This window comes from Sipha flava, unplaced genomic scaffold (genome assembly GCF_003268045.1).
Source record: "Sipha flava isolate LNK unplaced genomic scaffold, YSA_version1 68_pilon_pilon, whole genome shotgun sequence".
Taxonomy (NCBI): Eukaryota; Metazoa; Arthropoda; class Insecta; order Hemiptera; family Aphididae; genus Sipha; species Sipha flava.
This window is the reverse complement of record NW_020273608.1, coordinates 1039515-1065846: the sequence shown is the minus strand read 5'-3', so window position 1 is coordinate 1065846 and position 26332 is coordinate 1039515. Positions and strand designations below refer to the sequence as shown.

The 26332-nt window shown below is 32.7% G+C and overlaps 1 protein-coding gene across 1 annotated transcript in view; it reads left to right on the top strand.

Moving 5' to 3' along the window:
- LOC112691944 (potassium voltage-gated channel protein Shaw-like) overlaps positions 1 to 26332 on the top strand; it is a 146633-nt gene that overhangs the window by 114071 nt on the left and 6230 nt on the right. Inside the window, 1 exon segment of the mRNA XM_025566423.1 lies at positions 23140 to 23334. Coding sequence (XP_025422208.1) covers positions 23140 to 23334 — 195 coding nt within the window.

Genomic DNA, 26332 nt, shown 5'->3' with positions numbered 1-26332 from the left:
ATCTATTCGTCGAGCGTACATGTGACATAACAATAGGATGTCTACGTTGGTATTACTAATACAAACTAAAATAAGCCCATTAGCACAAAAAAAACCGTGTCAAATAATCACCGTTCAAAATGAATTGCGGGCCAGTTTTAGTTTATGACCTGAGGGTGCCTAGCACTTGTGAGTTGTGCGCTCGAAGGTTCAAAGTTCATTGTAACTCTACTGCACAGACACGATATCCCATTAGGTCTTGGCGAACACGTAACATCGTAAGGGCCTAAGTGGGCAGATCCCCCATTAAATTTGCTATGGCTCAGGGACGCTTCCTTCTCCCCCCCCCCAAATTCATGTACAAATGTATTTTATTAAGTATCAAAAACATGCTATGCTTATAGTTTATGTACATTAAATAAACCTATTGTAATAACTATTCGATAATACCATTAATCATGGTTTTTGTTATTATAAAACTTCTGTGTATATATATAATTGTTTTAAAATAATGTTATATTTGTAGAAAACGTTATTTCAAAGTTAAATACTGAGTTTATTCGTAGTAAACATAGTATAAAACGAGAACTAGTGTCAAATAGTGCTTTTTATAGGCCCTACAAGTTTCTCAAAGGACAAAAATTATGGAAATTGATCCGAGGGCACCGAATTGTTGGCCCTCCCCTAATATAAATTTTCTAGCTACGTGCTTAGATTCCAGTCGGTCTGTGACCGCATTAACGGTACTATCGCCGTCACGAACCATTAACATTTCGGAGTTTCAGACTCGTCGGTACGAGGGGGAAGAGGGCGGGACGCACGTTGATCTGTATAGTGTGCGCTTTAAAAAGAATTATTACAACACACGCGAGTTTGGATGGACCACGACGCCGTAGTACAGTAGAACCATCATCATTTCATTTTTATTTATATATGGGCAAGCCTATTGTAAATGTACATGCAAGTATAAAGATAAGGCATATGCTGAATACAAATATATGATAGACAGTATAAATTAATAATAATTACAATATATATATACAAACTATAATATTAAATAGCGATAGGTTGGATCCACATTGGTGTTCACCTTTATAACTGTTAATGGTTCATTAATTAAACAGTCCGTGGTGATATGAGGAAATAAAGACTGTGGTTGAAGAACGAGTTGTACATTGGTATACTTTGAATGACAAAAATGACAATAATGAAAGTGTGTCTACGGTAACCTTTGGTAACCCATGTAAGAACCTAGCGCTAGATCCATCTTAGTTTGGTGAGAAATTAAAGGCCAAGCAGTATAGCAACAGGAGAATAATTGCGAGGTTCGCAGGGAATATTAAGGTGATTACTAGGGCTCGGAAGTTGATGACCTTAAAAACATTAAAAAATAACCTAAAAAAAGATGCAAATATGACATAAAAATGAAAAAAATGTCCTTAAAAAATTAACTAAGTAAATACAAATATTACACATGGAGCAGAGACTTAGGAAATACGAAAAACCAACAAGAAAATCCTCCTAGTTTTTGAAAGAAAAATTCTGAGAAGAATTTTCGGACCTGTGAAGGACAGTGTAACTAATGACTGGAGGATGAAGAAAAACGAGGAATTAGACTCATTATACGAGTTCTAAAAACCGAACATCGTGGAAGCAATAAAAACTAAGAGACAAAAATGGATAGAACATGCTTGGAGAAACCAAAACCCATTTCTTCGTACAGTACTGGAAAAGAACCCCACAAGAAAAAGACCCATTGGAAGACCGAAAATGAGATGGGAAGATAGAGTAAAAAATGATGTGGAAGAAGTAGGAGGAGTAAATGATTGGAAGATGTGAGCAGCTGACCGAGATTGGATGTATAATGGGATAGTCCGCTAACACCCAAAAGAAAAAAGAAAAATTACTAATAGGTATTGTTTTAAATTGATAAAAATACATTTTTTTAAATATTTTATTCTATTTTACTATAACATTCTATATAAATTTATCAAAACTTACAAATTACTCAAAATGTAATATAAAAACGACAACAAATGTCCTTAAAATATGAAATAAAAAAAAACAAACATTTGTTTTATAAATTTATCAAAGCTTACAAATTACTCAAAAATCAAAATCATTGCATTGTACGATTAAAGTGTATTTGATGTTATCAAAAATAAATAAATGACGATTATCTTTTTATAAATATTTATATTTGGAAAACTTCTCTCCACGTCCACTGAAGTGATTGGGAGACGCAGACCAGCACTAACCGACGATTTAATTTATGCCTTTTCGAAAATATTACGAAAAAATAATAAAATTTAGGTATAATAGGTATTATTCATTATAACATGACAATGAAGCGACGACTGTAATTGACGAGATAATATCGGATACTAATCGAATATTGGAAAAAATAATGAAATTTAGGTATAATACTATTCACTACAACACGACAACAACGAATGTAATCGACTAGATAAAATCGGACAAGTCTTAAGTTATCGGCATAATCGTCGATAAGAAACAATAAAGAAATGAACTAATGTGAAATCAGTAAAAATAACCGAAGATGTGAAAAAATTACCTTAATATTTCAAAAAATGACTTAAAAAGTAACAATCACCAAAAAATGCAAAATAAAAATTATTTATTCGGATTCACATGCTAATGAAACACATTTGTAATCAGGATAGCATCTTCGAAAAAGTTCGAAAAAAAAATGCAAAATGCATTAATTTCCAAGCTCTAGTGATTACTGATAAACCTGAGGAACTTTCTTTGAACCTACTTATGTCACCTGGAGCCAACCGCATTTATAAATTATAATTGAATATTTTTATTTTAATTTTTTAAATTTAATTTAAAAAAGAAATAGGTACATACATTTATCAGTATACGTATATACATATATATTTTTATTATTATTATTTTTTCTATTATATATCAAAAAAAGTCATCTATTTTTGTTTTCTTATGATTATGTTAGTGCATTTTACCAAGAAAGTTTTTTTTTTTTTTTTTTTGTTGAAATCACCCAACATTTCTTCGGCATATGCTACAGAGGGTTAATACTTTCCGAATTTCAGATAGGTATCAACAGTAATTGTAGGAATCGATACAGGATTTTCTGGATCATTATCTTGATTGTCTTATATACGATGAAATACGTACCTAATTTTTTATAAAATAAAAAGATAAATACAATAAGTACTCATAAATGAGAAAAATTTAAATTTTTACTTTGACACAGTTACTGCACATTATCGTAATTTACTAGACAAATGGGCATCTTACCCGATTAGATACAGAAAGATCGAGCTTATTAACAGGTAGTTTTCATATTGACTATAGGAAATGTCTAGAGACTGACGGAAAACAGCATCTTTTGCAGTAAAGCGTATTATGCGGGAGAGCGTCTTAAACGAGTTTTACTGTATTAAACCTATTAAACCCTTAACTGTCCGATGATATTTCATACAATCAAAGTATACATTTTTTTGATTGTATATTTCAACAATATTTTGGGTTCAAGATCCATCAATAAAGTTCTAAACTGTCACTAGACGTGCAGTGAAATTATTTCGAGTTATAACACGAATGTTTTAATATTTGATTTTGAATTTGACTTGCTTTTATGTTTGGGGTTATACGAGTATTTGTAAATCGATAATTTTTCAATTAATTATTAATTTTCAGTTAGATAAAAAAATCTTCTGTTCCATTCCTTTTGATGACATTTTTAAAACATTGCATAGCAGTATTATATCTTTCATAATTTGTTATAATTGAATCGGTATTAATACTTCTTACGTAAAGTTGCGGAAAATATTATGAACCATGAGATAAAATGGCTTCATGGCATTCCATCAACTGAAAAATACGGCGCGAGATGGAAGAGATAGGTTACTACGATAAGGCCTTACTTTTAGAAACTGATGATGATGAGATAAAATCATCTTGGTTGTAAAACGACCGTGAAATGAATTGCATATTAATCAAGTTTTTTTTTTAAGTAATTTTATCCTAGAAAATATTTTTGACAGTAAAAGTAAACGTTTATAAAGTTAATGAATACTCAGTGAAATATAGATAGTTTTTATTGTATTAGATAAAGAAGATCTCAATATTATCTTTTAAAAAAGTACTGAAAGATAATACATCAATACGAGTTTTAGTTAAATGTAATAAATAAAATTAAATAAATTAATTTGTACCCAAATATCTACTAGAACCTAGAGATATTTTTTTTATTGTGGAAAATAAACTTTTTTTATAAGTTAACCTCGGTAATTTTTCTTTCTCTTATTCCCTTTTACGAACATCAAGACTCACATATCATTTATACTTTTTCCCGCAAACCCATCTCATTAACCTCTTTCCACAGTCATATTATATTATCAATATATACGTACATTATTATATTCTTTTTAAGTTACTCTTTGCATATTACTATATTTTAAACTCTATATACCCACACCTATAATTATGTACCGTTGGATTTTAATTCCCTGCGACCGTTTTGTAATTGTAATAACAAGTTTATTATATATATATATATATTTATCGTATTCAGTAAGTTCACGTTCAGCTATAAGTATTGCTACCGAAAAATCCAAACGACCAACCAGTGCCTAATTCCTATACAATGCACATAGGATTTATATTTGTAGATAACAAATCCCATAAAACAGAGCTTAAAACAAAAAAAAAACTTTCACGGGATATTTACTTTAAAGTACTTCAAAGTCGGTCTTAAAAAGAAAGAAAAAATATTGTATAAAACTTTTCTATACTATACTACTATGTCTAGTTTTTTTAGATTCAATTTCAGAACTGACTATAATGTTTCCTGTGTTTATTTAACTTGAGGACTTATCACTTTACGTTTAATATAAGTATAGGTAATATATTTCGTTTTTTGGTACACTACGCTAGGTGCATTATTATTCAAATTACTATATATTGTTAAATTGTTGAGTGCACTATTTAACCCAAAACTTAATTCGCATATTTTCGAGAAGGGATGTTTTCTCATTCAGTTTTACTTACATACAAATAAAACAGAAATTAGACTATAGGACAGTATAAATATCGTGTAAAATCAATAATTTACTTTAAATATAATTTTCTTGAACAAAAACCGGATTCGTAGCTGGATTAATAATTTTGTTTTATACAGCTGTACTAAACTAATTTTAGATTTTTCCAAACATAATAATTTTTATGGGTATTGTGACTAATTGCAGTAACTAATTAAAGTATAATAGGGTATGTTGTAAGCGGGTTAAGAAAAAATTAAAGTCAATTTTCGTCCAATTGGCGAATATACCAGACACTAGAAATTAATTTAAAATATTGATTAATCGACCTTCGTCGTTCTTCTCTTTTAACAAAAAAAAAAAAAAAAAAACATATCTATGCAGATCAATACAACAATAATAGTAATAATTTGAATTTTTCTTACGTGATTTATTTGACTTTAATCCAACACATTCGTAAAAGTATTCAAATAAATTCAACAAAACCCATTTGTAAACTGTTTTTGCTTTGAAATCATAAAGTGAATCATAAAATGATTTACAACAATTTTCGTATATTAATAGTTTTAAAACTATTAGATTGTAAAATAATAATGATGAATAATGATGAATGTATATATATATATATATATATATATATATATTCATCAACAGAAATACGTTTGTGATAGTTTGACAGTGCGTTTAGCAAACTATCTACAAACTTCAAACAGTCGATGTGAAATACGATTGGTAAAATAATCAATCTGTAGCAGTAGTTTCCACTAGAGTCTTGATAAAACCGTCATTCACAAACTATTATTTCATTATTCTCTTTGTCTAATGTGCAGTCTCAGAATATACTACGGACCAGGTATACTAGATTATTAAATATTAGTTTGGCAGCTATGGACGGAAATGTTAAAAAATACTTTTTCAATTATGTATCCTCTCAAATGTTCGATTTCCTAAAGTTATTATATAGATTAAATTATTTACAAATTTGTCAATGTATTATCATTATAAAAAATTATAAAAATACGTTTAAAATGTCTAATCAAAAATTCACGAAATATTATGCACACAACGGAAATATATATTTTAAGTTCTAATGAAAAATAAAACACTATATAAACATTAGACATCTCTTAATGGATTTTTTTCTTTTAATAGTTCATTACACTTTCTCGGTATTTAGAACATGATTTTCTCATGCATAATTGTATATTGCCATTTGATAAAAAAATAAAAACAATATCCACCTGCATATTTCTATCCAGAAAACAATAATGTTATAAAAAATATTTATCATCACATAAAATAGTAAACGATAAAATCAGGTGCACTAAACAAAACTATCAATCATACTGTGACTGTAGCATTAGTACACGTATGAGTATATACAAAGCCAGCTGACAGAAGTTGATTAAGTAACTTCAAATGGTATATATATATATATATATATATATATATATATATATATGTTAATTTTGTTTATACTCATAATTGAAACATAACATGTAATTGACATGTGATTGATTGTTATCGATTCGTAATTGTATGAATAACGATACCAATATTATTTTTACCACTGAGAATAACAATGATTTATATGACTATTCGTTTAACTCCTATGGATTTGAGATATAATAATTTGTATTGTCCTATTTTTACGTACCTATCGCATTATAATAAAACATTATCGCTAAAAATCGTTAATTTTTATTATTGTTTGACGCTTAATCATTGTTACTATCAAAGAACGATCGAATGATTATCCACAAAATTATAATATAAATTAATTATAATGAAATATAATTTAATCATTTACGTCCACCATTCATTCATCTCTCTTTTTTTTAACTTGAAGATTTTTTTTTATTTTTGCTATACCTATAAAATATATAATATACGGTAAATTATGTGAATTTCTTTTAAAAAAAATTAGAATTCATACTATATTTATAAGAATTATTGATTAAAGTACAATTAAATTGACAAATTGCGTGGTGGTATGACATTCATTAGTTTTGAATAACATTAAAATTCCATTCACTACAATAATTTTATTTCATTTCATTATGAAGGAAATATTTAACGGATGAGCAAATCAAATAAAGGGCCCAATCTATTTTAATATCATTACCGAGCTCATTCTACAAAAAAAAAAAATTTTGTTTTTTTGTTCGGTTGAACAAATTAATTTAATTCCACCTTCCCTCTTCCCATCATTTTTTGTAAATAAAAATATATTCTTTGAAAAAACAATTAAAAACAATTGTATTTTTATACATTGTATGAAATTCATATGCATAATTATATTACGAAAATACTGTTTGAGTGTTATAATGTAATAATAAATCATATAATTATTTTTAATAATCACAAGAACAATTCATTCAACGTATATTTCATTTAATTCTATTGATAACGAGCTTCAGCATAATGTGGTCGTTTCCAATTGAAATCACAAATATTATGACTTTGTATACGTTGAACCGAAAATTATTTTACCAACAATATATAATATCAATTTTCTTTATGAAAGGAAAAATCTATTTGAAAAACAATACTAAAAAGTGTGAAATTAAATGTGCTTAATGGTAATAATATTTTTAAAAGGATTTATGGTGTAAAATGAACTAAAACACTCGGCATTATTCAAACAAAAATATGAATAATATATGTGAATGACTAGTGTATTTCCGTGAACTTCAGCGTTACTTACTGAAAACGTAATAACACGATATGATTTAACTCTCTTTTTTTGAAAAAAAAAAAAAATAATAATAATAATAAATAAATAAAAATAACTGTTGTTTATTTATTTAAATGCTCGTATCAAATATGTATACATTTCGCTGTTTTCCCTATCGTGACAAACATTATGATTTATCGAACGATCGCTAAGAGGAGAGGAAAGGAGAGGTATGCCCAGGGTAAGAACCATTTTGTTCACCGTTACGCGGACGAATGCGCGTTAGGGAACGAATTACGTCTAGTCAAATGAAAACAAAAGCGAAAAAAGAAAATGAAAAAAAAAAAAAACGCTAAAACAAACAATAACCAACGAGGCGTTTTTATGATTTCATAACGTAAATATATCGGGTACGTACCACCTGATAACGCACACGAGGTGTTATCATGTGAACGGTGCCGATACAGACAGGCTTTACCGTCACCCCGTCATTCGCGAACATACGGCATCTGACGGTGCATCCGTGATGTACATAGGCGTGCGCAGATTTGTATTTCAGGGAGCGCCTACAATTATTTCGATCCGTATCTCAACTAAACGTGTAGGTATATTTAATAAACTATAACGTATAAAAAATGTTATTTCTCTTCCATCATAATATTATGGTGTAATGTGTCCCGATGGATAATACGTTTTTCTTGAATCTAGCACATTTTTCTCAGATAACTTAAATTATTCACGATTTGCACTTAGGTCGTCGACCGTAGCCGTTGTACTATCGCGTGTACGACATTTCAAAACCGTTTCGTTTTATTTTTTCTGCGGCCAAACGTAGTTAAATTAAATTACGTTTAATTCGAGAACAACATCGGTTAAAATATTGACCCGTTTTACAGCGTTTCGGGGGATACTCGGGCGAAACGCGATGCCTGCGGGTCGTTGACGGTGAAAAAAAACACGATATTGCCCGAAAATCAACGTCCGCGGTACGATCCCGTTGATTTTTCCGGCCAGGTGAGCGCGTATTGTGTTATTGTCGCATTACACTCTGCGGAAACGCATTATTGCATATAACGCACTTTTTTCTTTGTTTTCGCTCGGCGACGCGGCGTTGACGATTTTTCATCGGATTATTAATGGTCGTCGGGTCCGGTGGCTGTATGCGAGTGCGCGCACGGTCGTCGTGCGGTTCTCGCGGAGTACAAAACGGCGTCGGTCGGCTGCCACGTTCTAATCGTTGTTTCCCGAAATTGACCGTTATAAGTGTGCGTTTACACTCGTGTACATGTACACGTAACACGTGCGTTATGCGCGCAATACGTGTTGGGATAACTACGAGAGCGGAAAAATTAGTGTAGCGTGGAAAATTGAGTAATTTCTCCCCCTTCTCCATCACCCTCTCACTCTCTTTTAAACTGTAGCAAAGGAACGCGCAGGGATTTCGAAGTCTCCGGGGAAATTATGGATTTTCGACACGGAATTTCACGGATATGGCTTTATATCACGTCGACGTCACGGCCCTGTCGCACGCACAAGGCAAGCGCAGTCGCACGCGATCCGCACGTCGTTTCTCCCATCCCTACGCTCTGGTGAACTCGCGTACACCAACATCCCCGGGGCTGCTCCGATCCCGCCTACGGCCGGCACGTGATGTATACATTTGTTCTTCGTTCGCGCTGGGACGGAAAAATATCAAACGGTTCTCGTTAAACCTCCAACTTCGGTCGTATTGTAAGTGACGTGTGTGCAAGCGGTGGGCTTGCGGTCACACACGCAGCGCAGACGGGACAAGGACGATTCACTCCGGCGTTTGTCGGTAAAAATATTTTCTCGTTCTCCGGCAGCGAACGATTATCCGCTCATATCACATCCAACACGAAGGAAGCAGCTGTGAAACAACAGGGGGCTCCGGCTGCAGTGCAGCGAACAGTTTTTTCAAAAGTCGAAAATCCGACCAAACCCGGTACGTGGTACGTAACAACACTACTATCACGATAGCTATAAACCGCACGTCATACCATAAATAATCACCAGTGTGGGGAAAACGGAACATTTCTATTAGTCGTATCCGTCGTAAACTATTACGTGTTGCGAATCAATAAAAATAATCATAACTTCGCCTTAAATTTAAATTAGTGTTTTTTCAATAAAATGTCGAACAATGCCGATTGTTGATTGTCCCGAATTTTCAATTAATTGCCATCAAATAAAAATACAAACTCAACTCAAGCGCTGATCAATCGTTTCGCGATTTAATTTTCCCGGGAATACCTAAAACTTTTTGACATAGTTTCAATTTATTTATTCGTTTATTTTGCCTCGGGTTCTATTGCAATCTGTAAGTACCTCTACTGGGAAATAAAATGGAAAAAATAAAATAAAACCAATAAGAATTGGTCATTTGTTTAACGTTTTTGTGATCAATATAAAAGAGGTAATTTTACGTTGGCGTTAGTTTAACGTATTCGAACGAACGTTTAAAATTTACCTTTACTATTCGATAAAGATAAAAATAATAATAAAAAATGTCAATATGAATCGTAATCAGAACCGTCGCTATTGTGTAGCGTAATACATACAGGTTTGTTATTTCCGTTGCCATTGGTTATGTGTTGAAAAAAAAAAATAAAAAATAAATTATATATAATAAATGAACAAACTGCTTGTATACCTACACTTTGACGTTACACGCGTATAGAGGCGACCCTGGATAATTGCTAACGGGGAACATTTTATACAATAGCAACTCCGATAACAATTATTTTATGTCTATAGATAATGTATAATTATTGGCGCTTCGTTTCTAAGCAATCATGTCCGTTACGATAACTGATCCCGCGACCAATCTCATCTATAGCTCAACCGTAAGTTATCCGTGTCCTACTCTATAACGTAATGTTATTACATCACGTTATCGGCGAATGATTCGAAATCAACTCCGATGAACATGCCGAGTACATGCACATTGCGGAGGCGTTGTCGGTTATCATGATGATATTGTGTAAATTGAACGGTTTTCAAACGCATAACTATCTGTTTATTCACCGTAGTAAACATAAAAAAAAAATCTTATCAACGTGGATCAATACCATGTGTCAATCGTAAGTTGAAATTGGTCCCGTTATTGATGATAATGACTGAATGGAAATCGGAAAATCTTATAAAGCACAAAATGTTTTAAAATATTTACATTTAACACAGTACTGTTTAAACACCACCGTACATTATAACAGCATTATAGTGGTAAAATATCAAAATAGACTTTCACACTTCGTTATATTATACGCATAATTATACAAGGTCTTAGTATATTTAAGAATGAATATTAAATCGCGATATCATTTGCATTTAAGTTGAGGAGACGGACTAAGCGGGTAATAAATTCGCCAAATCGTACTCTATATATTTTAAGAACCATTGGGTGGAATAAGACCAACAATATTTCAAACCTTTTGTTTCGACACGAATGACACGAAACTTTACCGTCTTATCGATTTTATTGTTTCGAAATTGTATTATTATTTGTAAGTAATCTAAGAAAAGATTAATGTTTGAAATACAATCGAGTAAGAATGAATCCATTTTATTTTAAACATAGCTGTTAAAAATATAATTTGTTTTCAAAACATTTTCACGATTTATTTTTTTTTTATTTTTTAACATTTCAAGACAGTAAAATCGTATTTAAACGCAATCAATATTTTACGACCAACAATAATCGGTTTTAACTTACCGTTTAAGCGTCAACACTTTTTTGCAAGTTATCGTTTTCTCATCTCGTTTTTTTCTCTTGCAGTGTTTATTATTTTCAGTATCCCAATTATTAATAGTTTGTCACTGTAATACACAGTGTATGAATTTCCAATAAACTTGACGTTTACGGATACTAATATTTTCTATGAAAAGAACAGTTTTGCGAACTGTACGCCATAGCGTTCTCGGCATGATTTTTTATAACCCAATAAGTATTTCAATATAGGTATAGTGTACTGCACGGTATGAACGTCGTGTTCAATTTCAGTATCAAAACTTTTATCGTCTTATAAAGACCGGAAAGACGTGTTGGTGTACAGATTACATTCATTTATTGAAGATGGTAGTATTTCTCATGTAGAACGAAAATTAAATGCTCCTGAATTCCGCCGTACAAATGCTGGACACAACCAAGACTAGCTTGTTTCAGTGACAGTCATAGTCGTCATTATCTCTTGTTATGCATGAAGATCCAGAACATGCTCGGACTCGACGGCCGCGGGCATTTATCTGTATATCAAAATAATTAAAATGCCACCGTACCGCATAGTGTTATTGGTATTAACCACCCAAATCGATGTTATTTCTACCCTTTCGTTATTATCAGTTAACCTCTAATTTCATATAAACGGTCTCTGGAGTGCTTCTACGTTCACGATTCCGGTCTAAAGGGACTAAAAGATGGTATAATGAAACCTGACACTCCACTGCGAAAGATCTGTCTGTGGCGGCCAATCTTAAATTTTTTTCTATCCGAAAACCTACTAGTTTCCAATAAAGTTTTTCGATTACCAACGGTAATTTACAAGTGTCTGGACGTTAGGACTTCCGGGCGGCAGCAGTGATGGAAAAAGGAAAAGGAATAAAGAAAATACAAATAAACATAAAGCACCCGAAATTAAAAGGGAAAAAAAGTTAAATTATATTACGAAGTTCTTGGTAGGTTAGGAAACTATAATTATCAAAGTCCAAGAAGTCTTTTGAAAAAAAAAATAGTGCACAGTTCTTGACAGTGTTAAACGATCAAAATTGAGAGGGAAATGAAATTACTATCACAAGATGTACACTCAATTGCAAAAAGACAATATAGATCTATAGATATATTTCGATATTTTAAATTTAAATTTGAAAAATAAATAATAAATAACTTATAAATGTAGTTTCTCCATTAACATTATAATTTGGTACCCAATAAGATAAATCTCAATTTTTTTTTTTTTTTTGAAACATGGCTGACATCAAACAATTATTACCACTGTAATGGAAAAAATGTAACGACTTTTATAATAAATTAAAATGGTGTAATATTCACTATGAAAATAAATAATATGTTTTATAAAATTCTACACTTATCTTCATGAATTGAATTGCAATATTATATACATTTTTTATTTATTTTTACAACTGAAATCAGAGCTTTATTAATAATCGAGTACATTAAAATTCATTTCTTTATTGATTCTCATTATAAATTAATGAACTTGGCATTATTTTATTTTGTGAAACACAAATTAATTAATTATTCAAATTCCGTTATGAAATATTTGAATTCGACACGATATCCAATTTTTGTCAACTGAATTTGATGTTTGATTGAAGTTGCTTAGACAGTACAATTGTTTTTAATAAGCACTGTTTGCAACAAAAAATATTTTAAAACAATTAAAAAATTATTTAATCATTTTAACTGTATTATTTGTTCACGAATAATATTTATTTCATTTTATTCTGAGATTTCAATTTATAAACAATGCAGGAACGTACCTATATCCATATTATTTTGAATTTATTTAAAAAAAAAAAAAAAAAACTATCTACCTTTAGACTTATTCAGGTAATATTGCTATTTTGAACATACGCTTCCTTTGGGAATATATAGTGCCTGGAGGTTACTGATAATTTATTATTATCATCAATGCGTAGAATTTATTCTAGATATTCTGTATAATAATATTTTAATAATTTCATACACACACACACACACACACACACATTCACACAGGCTCACGCATATTCTGTTGAAAACATCTTCAGAGTTTTCGTTTTAATAGAAATGACACTCTGGTAGTGTATCTGAAAACTATTTTTATACAATAAACTCTGTAGGTCGTAAAAAATAAATACCTGTTGGGAAATACACTGAAATATACTTTAGAAATGTTCTGCTTAACTATGAACTGTGTACTCTGATCTAATTTCGGAAGTAAAATAAATGATAGCAAGAGAGATTTAGCAAAAGGAAGGTAAGACCAGTTTTATTTTACTTATTTATTTTTGAAATAAAATACCGCGTATAAATCGTTACTATGAAAATAATTTAAGTAACAAGAAAGTTATTATTTTTTTCATTAAATTGATGCATATAACGTATAAACACTAAACAGTAATCTAGACAATGAAATTTCATTATCATATAAAAAATTTATACTCCACCAAATTTTATTTGAATACTAAAGGTCTTAAATTTAATCGTATCGCATAAATTGATTAATTATGTTAATATGATTACTTATAGTGGGTTAGCTAACGGTTTCATCACTCAACTTTTATTTAACTCAAATCGCTGGCAATCAATAATAATTAGTTAAATTTGAATAATTGTATTGTAATTTTTTTGCATTCTTTCATAATTGCTTATTATTGCCGTTATTAACTTATATTTCATTTTTAAACGGTTTTATAAAATAATATAAAATTACAATTTTATTAATAAATATATTTATAAGAGTAATTTTGTCAATGTGTTTCATTGGATTGCTGCTTTTTTAAAAAACAGCGAATTTCTTAGACTGTTCAGAATCTAAAATAATTTTAAATTACGTACTGGAAATTAACAACTCATACTCCCTTACGTTGTACTAACTAATAGTAAAATAAATAATGTTATATTAAGAAGAAAATTTGATTTTAAAAAAAATTTTCATCATTTCTTGTCAATATTTATATTTATTTATTTATTTGTGTATAAACAGCGAGTTTTTAAAAAAGTGTAATCATCACTATGTCCACTCCATGATATTTATATAGTTCCTATTCCTACACGTGTTTAATGTTTGATAATTTTTGTGTTGAGTAACCAATGACATTATGTTGAAACTATCAAAGTATCTGGACTTGGGCCAAGGGAAAAAAAATATTTGGATGTAAGGACTGTATTTTAATTAAAGCAAAATAACTATTTGTACTTCACCGGAACTTCTATAAGTTAAAAATCAAACACTAAGTGTCTATTAATGGAAAACATTTTTTTTCTTCCGATTTTATCATAGGTTATGGTGAAAAAAATGATTAGCAGTCAAACAATTCAATAAGTGTTCTATAATCTTTGCAATTTCAATCGAATTTGTTTATTGTATTTATCTTGGTAGGCGATTAGTAATTATTTCACATTCGAATTTGACATCAACAAGTTTTGAGGGCCGAAATGAACGAAACCAGAGTGGATGCTGACCGGACAGTAGATGGATTATAAGTGAATTTGTATAAAAATCAGTTTTAAAATGCCAATCATTTTGGTGGAGGATAAAAATGAAATCCTCCACGATGGTGTGTAGATATTTTGGCTAAAACCCGGGCTTATTGTGCATGAATGTCGATCATATTGTATAATTTGACAACTATCTCTAAATAGCAAGTGCGACCGTCGGATAGTTGAAAAATAAAAATAAAAAAATATTCTTACGAAAACCAAGGTCGATGAACACAATCGTGCGCCGTGACTAACTATATAAATAGACGTCCAAAAGATAAGACGAAAGTAACATTTATTTTTTTTTTCAGTCAATTTTCTGTTTCTATAGTTTAAGAAACAATATTAATATGAAATTAAGCATAAAGGTTAGGGTGCATAAAAAAATTATTAAAATATTTTTATGTAAAACTATCTATTCTAATTTCGGTATTATTTTACTTCCGATTCATCGTGCGCTTTTGCACCGGCAGTTCAAACAATAATAATACTGATGACGTTCAATAAACCTGGCAAATAGTTGTCGTAAAAATAACTGAAACGAATATCTTTAGAGTAAAATTGTTTTTTATTCGATTTATATTATTTGGACGGTTAACATTTAAAGATTAAAGCCAGTACATTTTTACGTTTTCGGTGAACATGGAGTTTAATTTCGATCCCTTGTCGTAAAAATAAAAAAATAATTCGTAATTGAAATGTTCGTTATTTCAACATTCGTTTTTACAAATACAATCGGCGAAAATTATCGTCGGTCCTTCGATCCATTCGTCGGAACGTATAAATTTCAAGTATGCCCTGAAGTATGTGAAATACTCTGTACGATATCACAACAATACACAGCCGACTGGAGTAGAGTGGTGTTATGTCATCGGCTGGCGGACACGAATGAAAACGCAGGTGTCCGCGCGCTCGATTCGAAAGGGTACGACGCACGCCCGCCGGGACATCGATATGTACGCGTAGGACCCGGTGAAGTTTGGAAAATAACATTTTCCAATCGTGCACTCGCAGAGCGCGCGCTTGTCGCGCGTAACTCCCTGTACACATACTGTATACGCAGCGATTGTATAGCTGGCGATTGGGCATCATTTTTATCGTCGTGTTGATTCATTGATCGTCGAGTCGATTTCATCCGCGATTCGGAAAACGGGTCGATAGAAAAAAACCAAAAATTCAAATATACAGACAGCTGCCTCGAAAGGTCAGCTAAATCGTTAATATATCATTATTGTTGTTGCCGTCGTCACCGCGCGTTACGATGTACAACGCTTTCGGAGGGCGCGTGGGGTGTGGTCTTCCGACGGGATTGTTCGGCGAGTGTAGCGCATTCGAGGAATCCGCGTGAGAAGTGGATGCAAAAATAATAAATCGGTCTACGACGGCGATGACGACGACGACGACGACGCGTCAGTCGCATAGAAATTATAACGCGCAGAGATAATGTCCTCGGGCGACGGCGACAAGTAGTGAATACCATTAAGTATAATATCGTTCTATATGTCTTATACGCACCTATACGTATGTGTAAATAAGTATGTGTGTACGTAACGTGTGTAAATATTGAACGCACACGAGCACACGCATGCATGTACACATATATACATACATAAACGTGTAGATCAAGGCGGGAGTTTAACGCGCACTATATTATAATATGAAGACGGCAATGATGATGATGATGATGATGATGACGACGACGTACACTTTGGCAGATTTTTATTTTTTATCTCGCATAAAAAGCGAGCACCTATACACATATAGCGACGCTGGTTCGAAAACTATTTGCGACTACGTCGTCGCGTGTTCTTTTCGCGGAACATCATACTCATATCGACTTTTCACCCCGTTCCCCGCCTCGTCAATAAAATCGCACACGTTTCAAAATCAACAGAAACTCCTGTTCACGCGTCCTGCGCCCTTATCGGTGCGAATATTCAACTTTGCGCGCGCACAACGTATTATTATTATTATTATCGTTGTCGCTTCACCCGTTCACCCGTATCCGTCGGGGCGTCCGCAGACATATCACCAGCTGCGGCGGCGTGTGTCGATGCAGCTCATTTTCATTTATAAGTGTTTTTCATTTTTTTTTTTTTCCTTTACCAGTTTTAACAGCCATTTCGTCGTTTAACCCGCAGTTATATTCACCGGAAGAATTCTCCTCCTTTGTATGACGTGTTACGACAGCCGTAACGTGTCGAACATAATGTTACATCAAATTATTAGACACGTTCGTTTTTATTGGGTTTTCATTTTCTCGTCTCAGCTGCTCACCGTAAAGGCCGTCGAACGCATTTTATTAACGCTCTGGTGAACGCATCCCTTCGCCTCGTCGGTTTCTTAGTATAAACAATAACCATTCATCATTGTTATTTCATTTTTTAATCAACGTATACATATAACTACCACGACCTGAGAAATAGGGTCACAAAACTTTTTTAATTATTCACTTTAACGCTGGATGGTCTTCAAAGTTCTTATTAAACAAGAATTTATTCAGAATAACGTTTTCAGTCTTGCCAATGGCCGCTAGCTGTTATGATGTTATATAATATTATATATATATATATTTATGGTTCATGTTTCTTATAACACATAAACATCAAGTGATTACAAAAAAAAAAAATTATTATTTCCTACACATTAAAATGATATTACATGTGATTTGAATTTAGTTATTATTAAAAAAAAAAATTCATAATAAAATTGTCAAAAATAAACAAATGCCAAAATATATGACCGATGATCCTCAGAGAATATTATAATAATAATATTAATTTAAAATACAATATTAATAAATTGGTATTTTTATTTTATTTTTTGCTTTTTTGTTTTTTAAGTTTTTTCTTCGTTTGCTGCATTTCGATATTTGTGCATTGAATTTAGTGTAAATAATTATTTAATAAATTTGTCTCGCTTAAAGTCATTACGTTGAAAATATCGATTTTAGGATTTTATCGCATGATTTTTTAGACGTTTTCTTAAAATCTGTTAAAAAATATTGATAGCTTTTGTTGGCATTCGAAAACTAACAATCTTATATATATATATATATATATATATATATATATATTACGGTAATAGTACGTATACCGGTAAAACCTAGGATATACATTATTTTTTGGTCAAACCCAGAATGATTTAAGCAGTTCGGGTTTTTACCAACGAGTTTTGGTAAATCTTAGGACTAACAATCAATGATTGTAAAAGTCCGAAATTATATATTTTTTTCAATTCTGTGATAATTCTTACCTATTTAAATTGACTCAATGTTAAAATATTTGTATATGCTATTAACTTCATACATAATACGGTTTCTACCTACCTGGCCTGTTGCAATATGAACATAATATGACTCATTATACCGAACATAATAATACATTACTTCGAAGTCATCAGAACAATCAGTTTTTTTTCACCAGTAATATTAACAATATCAAACTGTTTAAGTCGCCGATAGCGAACTTTTTTTCACGTTAACAGATTTAGCTACTTTAACTTCTCTTAAAGATATATTATATTTTTCCTCAGTTAAATAAAAATTATTTTTGTTATTTTATAACTCCACAACATGTTTCAAAATTTCACAAAATCGTATTGTAAGCGATATATTGAACACTGTGTATACTCGTAATACTAACCATGACAGTTGTAAAACGAATACTGCTCGTAGAATTACTTCCTGCAATTGGCCCCAATATCAATTTATGAAATTAATCTTCTATTAAATCTGTTCCAAATCTTAATCATTGAAGACACAATGATTAAAACTTTTATTATAATTCGTATCACAGTCAAAAATTAAAATAAAACTATTGATATCAACACAAATGCACATGAATAAATACAAGTAAGAATTATTACAGAATTGGAAAAAATATATAATTTCGGACTTAAATAATCATTGATTGTTAATCCTAAGATTTACCAAAACTCGTCGGTAAAAGTTCGAACTTCTAAAATCATTCGGGGTTTGACCATGCAATAATGTATATCCTAGGTTTTACCGAAAACAATTGTTAAATGTCCGAATTTCGGACATTTACCGATCAAAGTAGGTAAACCTAGGATTTACCGGTAAATCCTAGGTTTCACCGGTATTCGTACTATTACCATAACATATACATAGATACAGTATATATACAGTGTAAAAAAAGCCAATTTTATTTTTGCTTTAATAATTATCAATGTTCTTGTGTGAGGATGGGGAGCATGTATAGACCGAAATATGATTTATCCATCAGGAAATAAGTGCACGCGAATAAGAGATTGAAAACGAAATATAAATTATAAATATAATAGGAATAATGTAGTAGCTCGGATCGAGAACCCTGAGAAACACCAGTAAGTACTTCATACTCTGGTGAATAGAAGTTTTTGAACTCAATAAATTGTGTAAGACCGATTATATATATATACATATACGAGTCCAACCAATATAATATAAAATAGTGAGTCAGAAAATATATGTCAGTTATAGTTCTAAACTTTTTAAACAATATTTGGTAGTTTATGTGGTTTTCAGTGAATGCGTATTCGGAATCTATAGAATTACGACAATAACCTTGGAACAGTAGGAAACACAAATTTGCTGAAATATTAATAAATGTGCGTTCGTGGATCGATATGAATCATAATTTACATTCAAATGTTGCTTTTTCAACGAAAATCCTCCCTTGGATATTAACATCGTCTATGACGAACAGATATAATAGCATTCATACATATTTCAAAGTAATAATGAGTTAAAATATTTATAACCCTCGGATACTCTGAGTACATTGGTAATATGTTATTTATGATACTTAGCACTGATTAACATTGATATTATTTTATATTAATACTTTTAAAATCCTAGAGACTATATGCTTGCAAATAAATTTGTATATCTCTATTCATTATTATTTTCAAAACATTATTTGTAACCACATCGATTTATTTACTAAGCTGTTTCTAACATTTTTTTCTTTTATTACAACCTAAGTATGATTACGTTAATATCAATAGTTTTTTATACTATAAAATACTACGTAATGTTGAGAATTTTTTTTTCACCCTCTTCTACCGTATGGTAATACATTATCTTTTCCTTAAATACACAAAGTATTACGTTTTCCGTAAATCTTTTAGCAATATATCAATACATTTTTTATTTTTTTCTGAGTCAATGTTACCCTTTGTCATTTATAATTTGAGTAAAAACATGGGACTAAAATTACCTCATTGATTTCAACTTTCAAGTGGTTATGAAGTGTATAGTGATTAACTTGAAACAATATTAATGTTAAACGTCAAGAAGTTTGATCCTTCAACGAGTATCATGAAATTTCCAAAGAGTGCAAAACTGTTGATAGTTGGTCATACAATTCATAATAAATTGATAAAACAATTCTATTACGGATTGTGAATAATTTAAAGATTGTATTAAATTTATTTATTTTTTCATGACAAATCGAATTTAATCAAACAATATTGATAGTGGTACGGTCGTCAAACAAATCTCAGATCAATATAATATAATGTACAATGGTAGGAATTATAAATACGTATTGTGCTTCAAGCATAAATTAATGTAATTCATAATGATGGGGTATTGAAATCATGTGGAATAGAAAATAAAACAGCATTTACAAGTTGAATTTAAACGTTTTACGCTTGCATACTCATAACTATCGCATAACACAATAAAAATCCATTCGATATATATATTATATAATAATAGCTGATAACCGTTGAGAGTTGAAACGTATGTATTTGACACGAGTGCAATACATTATACAAATATACGACCATAGCGCCATTTTAACAATTGCTGAAACGCACTTCAACGGCACCGATAAACAATAGTTTTTCATCATCTTAAAAACTTAAAAAACATTTTCAATAATTTATTACATCTTGATTTATTATTTCCCAGTTCGTCAGAAAAAGCAGGGATGCCTTATTTAATTGAATATAGTTGATGCTTCATTCAAATTAGAATTTTAAATTTATTGATTTTTTGTTTAATACTGAATTCTAAGCAGTGTACTTTTATATACTTCACTTGTAGTTCTAGAAAGTTATATCCGAATAATTTGAATATATTTAAATTCGTTTTGATCAAGTGTGCTAAATGTTGTTGGAAAACTTCATACAACGTGTAATTTTACATTTTTTAGTCATTGGTTGGATATTGTTTAATATTACATTATCGCATATTAACCAAATATCTAAAGCATTTACTCAAAATTGCTGAAAGTGCGTGCAGCAACTTTGGTATTTTAATTACAGACAACGAAACTATGTTCAGTAAGGGATTTTTTTTTTTTTTTAGTTCACGATTTTGTCGTTATTTCTAGAGTTAAAACAATAACGTGCAATTTACTGTTGTGAGTCTGAACATGGTTGTGTTGGTACTTTAGAAATTCCCAACATTCAATCGTTGTTTTTCATTTTCATTATCGAATCCCTCTTATACAATTTATACTCGTCTCGAAATGTTAACTTTGGTTAAATTGATAAGTGCAAAGTTTCAACTAGACCTCACGATAAACTTTCAGTTTATACAAGTACCTAAAAATAACACATCATCAACGATTTTCATTACATTTTAAAATTAAATTTAACAAAATAAATATTATTTCCATCCGTGATTATTATACTAAGTGTACCCACGATAATTATACTCAAAAAATATTCGAGTTCACGGCAATGCAACATCACAGTAATAACAATTATAAAAATAATATCGATATAAATTGTTTGCTGTTTTTATTCCATATACAATGGTAGTAAGAGTTGAAGTCGTGTAATGTAGTTTCTGTTTTCATTTTTTATCGGACCACAAAATGGAGGATCGGAAAAATAAATAAATCTCTTGCGAAAAACACTGCGGTCTAATATTATTAATCTCGATGGTTTAATACGGACCAAAGTTTCCCGTGAAGAACTCAACAATTTTCGATCATATATTGCTCGCTTAAGTATTCCGGTCATGCAACGTATGTGCTTCCCTCCGCGGCGATCGGGCACACCGTTTTCTAATGGATACCAAAAAAACATACGTAATTTAGTTTTTTCCTCCACCGAGCGAAAGTCGATTTACTCGAACGAAATACGAAAAACGTAATAAAAGGAAACATTTTTTCGTCCGTATATAGAATGATCACAACACGAGCTGTTTCGAACATTTCGTAATAACCGTTCAAAAACGGTGGAAATACTTCAAATCGTCAGTCGATGAGTTGGCCGACAAACGCTCATGCCGCAAAATCACACGAACACGGTTTTTTTTGAACTTTTCTAAAATAACTTTTTTCTCTATTACGGGTAAAATTGAACGCTTGAAATGGTCATTATTATTATTACTTTATTTTATTTTTTTATTTTTTTGTCATCGAACTCCCGTTCGACGTGCTTATGACCGTCATCCTTAACAGCTTATCGGCTCCATTCACGTATCCACACCGTGCTGAAACATCTGATCTACAGCGAATTCCTAGCCTAAGGCGGCGTACCGGTACAGTAAACCCGCGGATACCTCCGGGGTACGGTGGGCGCCGTACCGTCTTCGACCGGGATGCATTCATTGCGTTCACGTTATAATCTTTCTCTTTCCCACACCAAACTGTCTCTTTGCCGTCACAATGAAACGGGACTGGATCAAATATACATAACAGTGTATAAACTCGCGTGACGAAGCGAGCGGCGTTAGGATCGGCGGAACGGACCTTCATGTGCCGATACACGCATGAAAACTATATGTTCGCCTTCTCTCTGCGCGTATATTATAATGTATGTGTTCACGAGTGTATGTGATTCGCTCGGAGCAGGGTGAAATATAATTAAAATCCATTTGGGCTGGGAGATGGCAGAGTGTTAATCGTTTCGCAACGCGGCGAGTTCCTCAGAGAGGTCGTCGCGACGCTTCCGATCGAGTATGTTTACCCGGCGTATTTGCTCGTGAACCCTCGAGGTTTCCGACATCTTCCGCGACTGTTACGACCAAGCTCAAACCGTTGGGAAATAATATATATGTATTGAGTGTCGATCAAACGGTTCCGGTGCGCGCCGTGCCGAACAGACGCAATAATAGTGCGTTATTGAAAAAAAATCGTATCAACGATTCCTTCTTAGACGTTCGTCGCGTTGTCGTAGTAACTTTGCCTCCAATAACGATTGGCCCATTGCGTTTGGCTCTACGAGTGCTAATGCTTTTTCTCTATTTCTATGTTTTCTGTTTACAGCACAGGGACACGCAGGAAACACTCGCGGTCTTGGACCGGCTGGACTTGGACACGGAGAAGCCTAGCGACGAAGAGATGGCCCGGAAATTCGGTTTCGAGGAGGCGTTCTTTCAGGGTAGACTCACCTGGTGGCAGCGGTTCAAGCCCCAGCTGTGGTCCATGTTCGACGAACCGTACTCGTCGAATGCTGCCAAGGTATACGAACCGTTTCTATTATATCGTTACACCGCGGTCGCTCTATTCGTTATTTTATCATTTTATTAATAACATGTGCGCAGTGCCGTCGTTAACGGGCAGTTATTAAGTGTTGCCCGTGATGGCAGTTAACTAGGGCCTCGCACTTGAAATAAATCCGGAAAAGTCAGAATGGTTATATATATTTAGGTGTAAGGAAATCGTACCTGTGCTTCTGACTAGGACGTTGCAAAAGCTTATGTGTGAACCGTTCGTTTAGTTGTGTGTGTAATATTCGCGTCACTGCTGGACGAACGGTCACAGCTACTCCGATGAATAAGCGAATAATTTGGATTCCTTAGTTTTCTTCATTACACGTCGGCTCGGACAAAAACTATAGAATCGAATACATACTTAAATTCTGGGGCTATGCACCGAGCTTTATTTACAGTTATCGAATGACACACGTACAATAATAATAATAACAATAATCAACAAACTTTAAAAATAGAACCGTGCGAACACAACACGAGGTTAGTTTCCTTATTTTTTTTTTTTTTTTACTGTTATAGTGGCGGGAAGGTTTATCAACATCATCATCATCATCATCATTATCGTTGTTATTATTATTATTATTATTACAGCGGTCGACCAACGAACGTCTGAACCGGCTATATCCATCACCAATATCAATTAGACGCGATCACGCGCGGCACACGCAAGTTGTACACGCTCACGGCCGGTACACCGGCTGTATTACGATCGTATTTCACCCGCGTCTGTCGGCTCGACCGAATCGGACGCGAGATTGATACTTAAGCGAAATAAACGCCGAGAGTTATGTTCGCCGTGAGTACTCGTATAATTCTCCGCGCCCACTCGTCCCTAACGCCGTCGACCAGTGCTAATACGATTCCGACACGGGACCCCGTGTAATATTTTTTCGCTCGTCCACGTCCCCGTCACGCGTACGCCTATGACGGTATATAATTTGCTGATAAATCGTTTCAATTTATCGACGGGCCGTGTGCACCAACCGCCGTTCACTCGGCACCGTTATGTATGTGCACATCTTTATATATGGGCCGTTGACACAGGAAATAGGTCCGAAACGCGCGGGGAAACCGGACTAAGTAAAACGATTGATTAGATTCGAATTCCGTGCCTCCCTCAGTTGGCCGCGCGGCGAAGGGTGGGTCGGAGCACTGGCCCGAACGCATTTCGTGGATCCATTGTTGATGGAGTACGGGGTGAGCTCATTCTTCGGACCGTCCCGAAACGTATAATAAAATCGTTAAAGGGATTGAACTGCGTGTCGTTCCGTGTAACGCGCGTTCCGCAGCGTCAGCCCCCCCGCGGACAAGGGACCAATTCCAGTTGGAAAAATGGCATGCGATTTAAATTTTACTCGAGCACAAAGCAGTGCCACGGGCGTATATCGTTGTACGGTCAGATATTATTATTATTAATATTATTGCCGTACACGAGTACGAATACATCACGCATGCTAATGGCGAATGTGACGCACATTGTGTAATGTCTCTGTAAATTACGAGCGGGCGGGTAATGTTCCCAACGCGATGACGACGTTTATTGATTGTGATCGTAGTGATTGGCTTCAGTACTTAAAACGCGTTACGGCTATTGTAACAGGTGAACGCCGTTCTCGCGATTTGATTATTTCGGGGTGCGATCGAGGTACGCACGTAGAACGCAACTGTTCGAAACCCGATTGGTTTCGTAAGAAATTTAAAATAACGCTGCGGCGATTAAAAACCGTACGGTTATAAATGAACTATAATTGTTACCCCGACATCGATCGTTATTTGTTTTCGTAATTATTTCGTTCTGTCGCCCAAAAAAAAAAAAAAAATGTAAATAAAAATGAAGTAAAATAAAATGAAATAATTACATTTTTAAATATAAATTTAAACTGTACACAACGTTGCTGCTGTATCATTCGTTTCGCATTCGGTTTTAATTAAAACGGGAAGCAGAAACGTTTCGAATAAATTACGATTTGCTCTGTTTACCCGTTGTAGATCTGCTCCGGACTCCAATATCTGATGAAATAACAATTACTATTATTATTATCATTATTATTATTATTATTATCATTACTCTATCGCTGTTAGACAAATAGAGGGTTCGTGTGTTAGGTATTATATTCTTTTTCCGAATCGAATCAAACACAAATAACGACAAATCAAATCCAGAGTTCGAACTTGAACCGATTTCCCCAGCGTATTGACTTCAACAAACAAATCTGTGTCTGTCACGAACCCCCATGACCTGGTCGTGTGTATAACATTTCAGAGGTTTCTTTTTTCTTAGTTGTTTTTATTAGCTTCCAAGTACACCGAAAAAAAATTACGAATTGTTATCGTAATGCAAGCGATTGGCAAAACGTTACGTCCCAAGGGGAATTTTCCAATTCCACTTGATAGCTTCTCCCCATTGCAAATGAGCTATTTTCTATCGTATCCCCTAACATTTCGTTTTGACATTGCAACTGCAATTTATTTATTGGATCATAATATTTACGACACGTTCAATAATTTTACATCAACCATGTGCACGCTAAAACAAGTCCCCCCCGACAAAGCACGTTCATTATAAACGGTGAATTTGCGTTTCGCCCAAATTGATTTTTACATTAGCAAAAGCACCGCGTGTTGCCGTTCACATGAATCGCAAATACGAAAATCAATAGACGAAATGTATAAAATAACGTGAGTTGGTAGATTGAATTTGTTTGATAAATTGTATTTGTCACCTTCGATAAATAAATACCATCTATTCGAGGAAAATACCGATTAAGTTCATTACAGTAACGAATAATTACAACTCAAATATTTTAATATTTTGGTCAACGTCCAACTTTTACTTTATTGATACCATATGGTCGTATAGGCTTAACTTGGATTTTACTCGAATGAAACTCGCTTTTAAGAACCACTTTATCTTATTTTAATATATATATATATATATATATATATATATATATATATATATATAT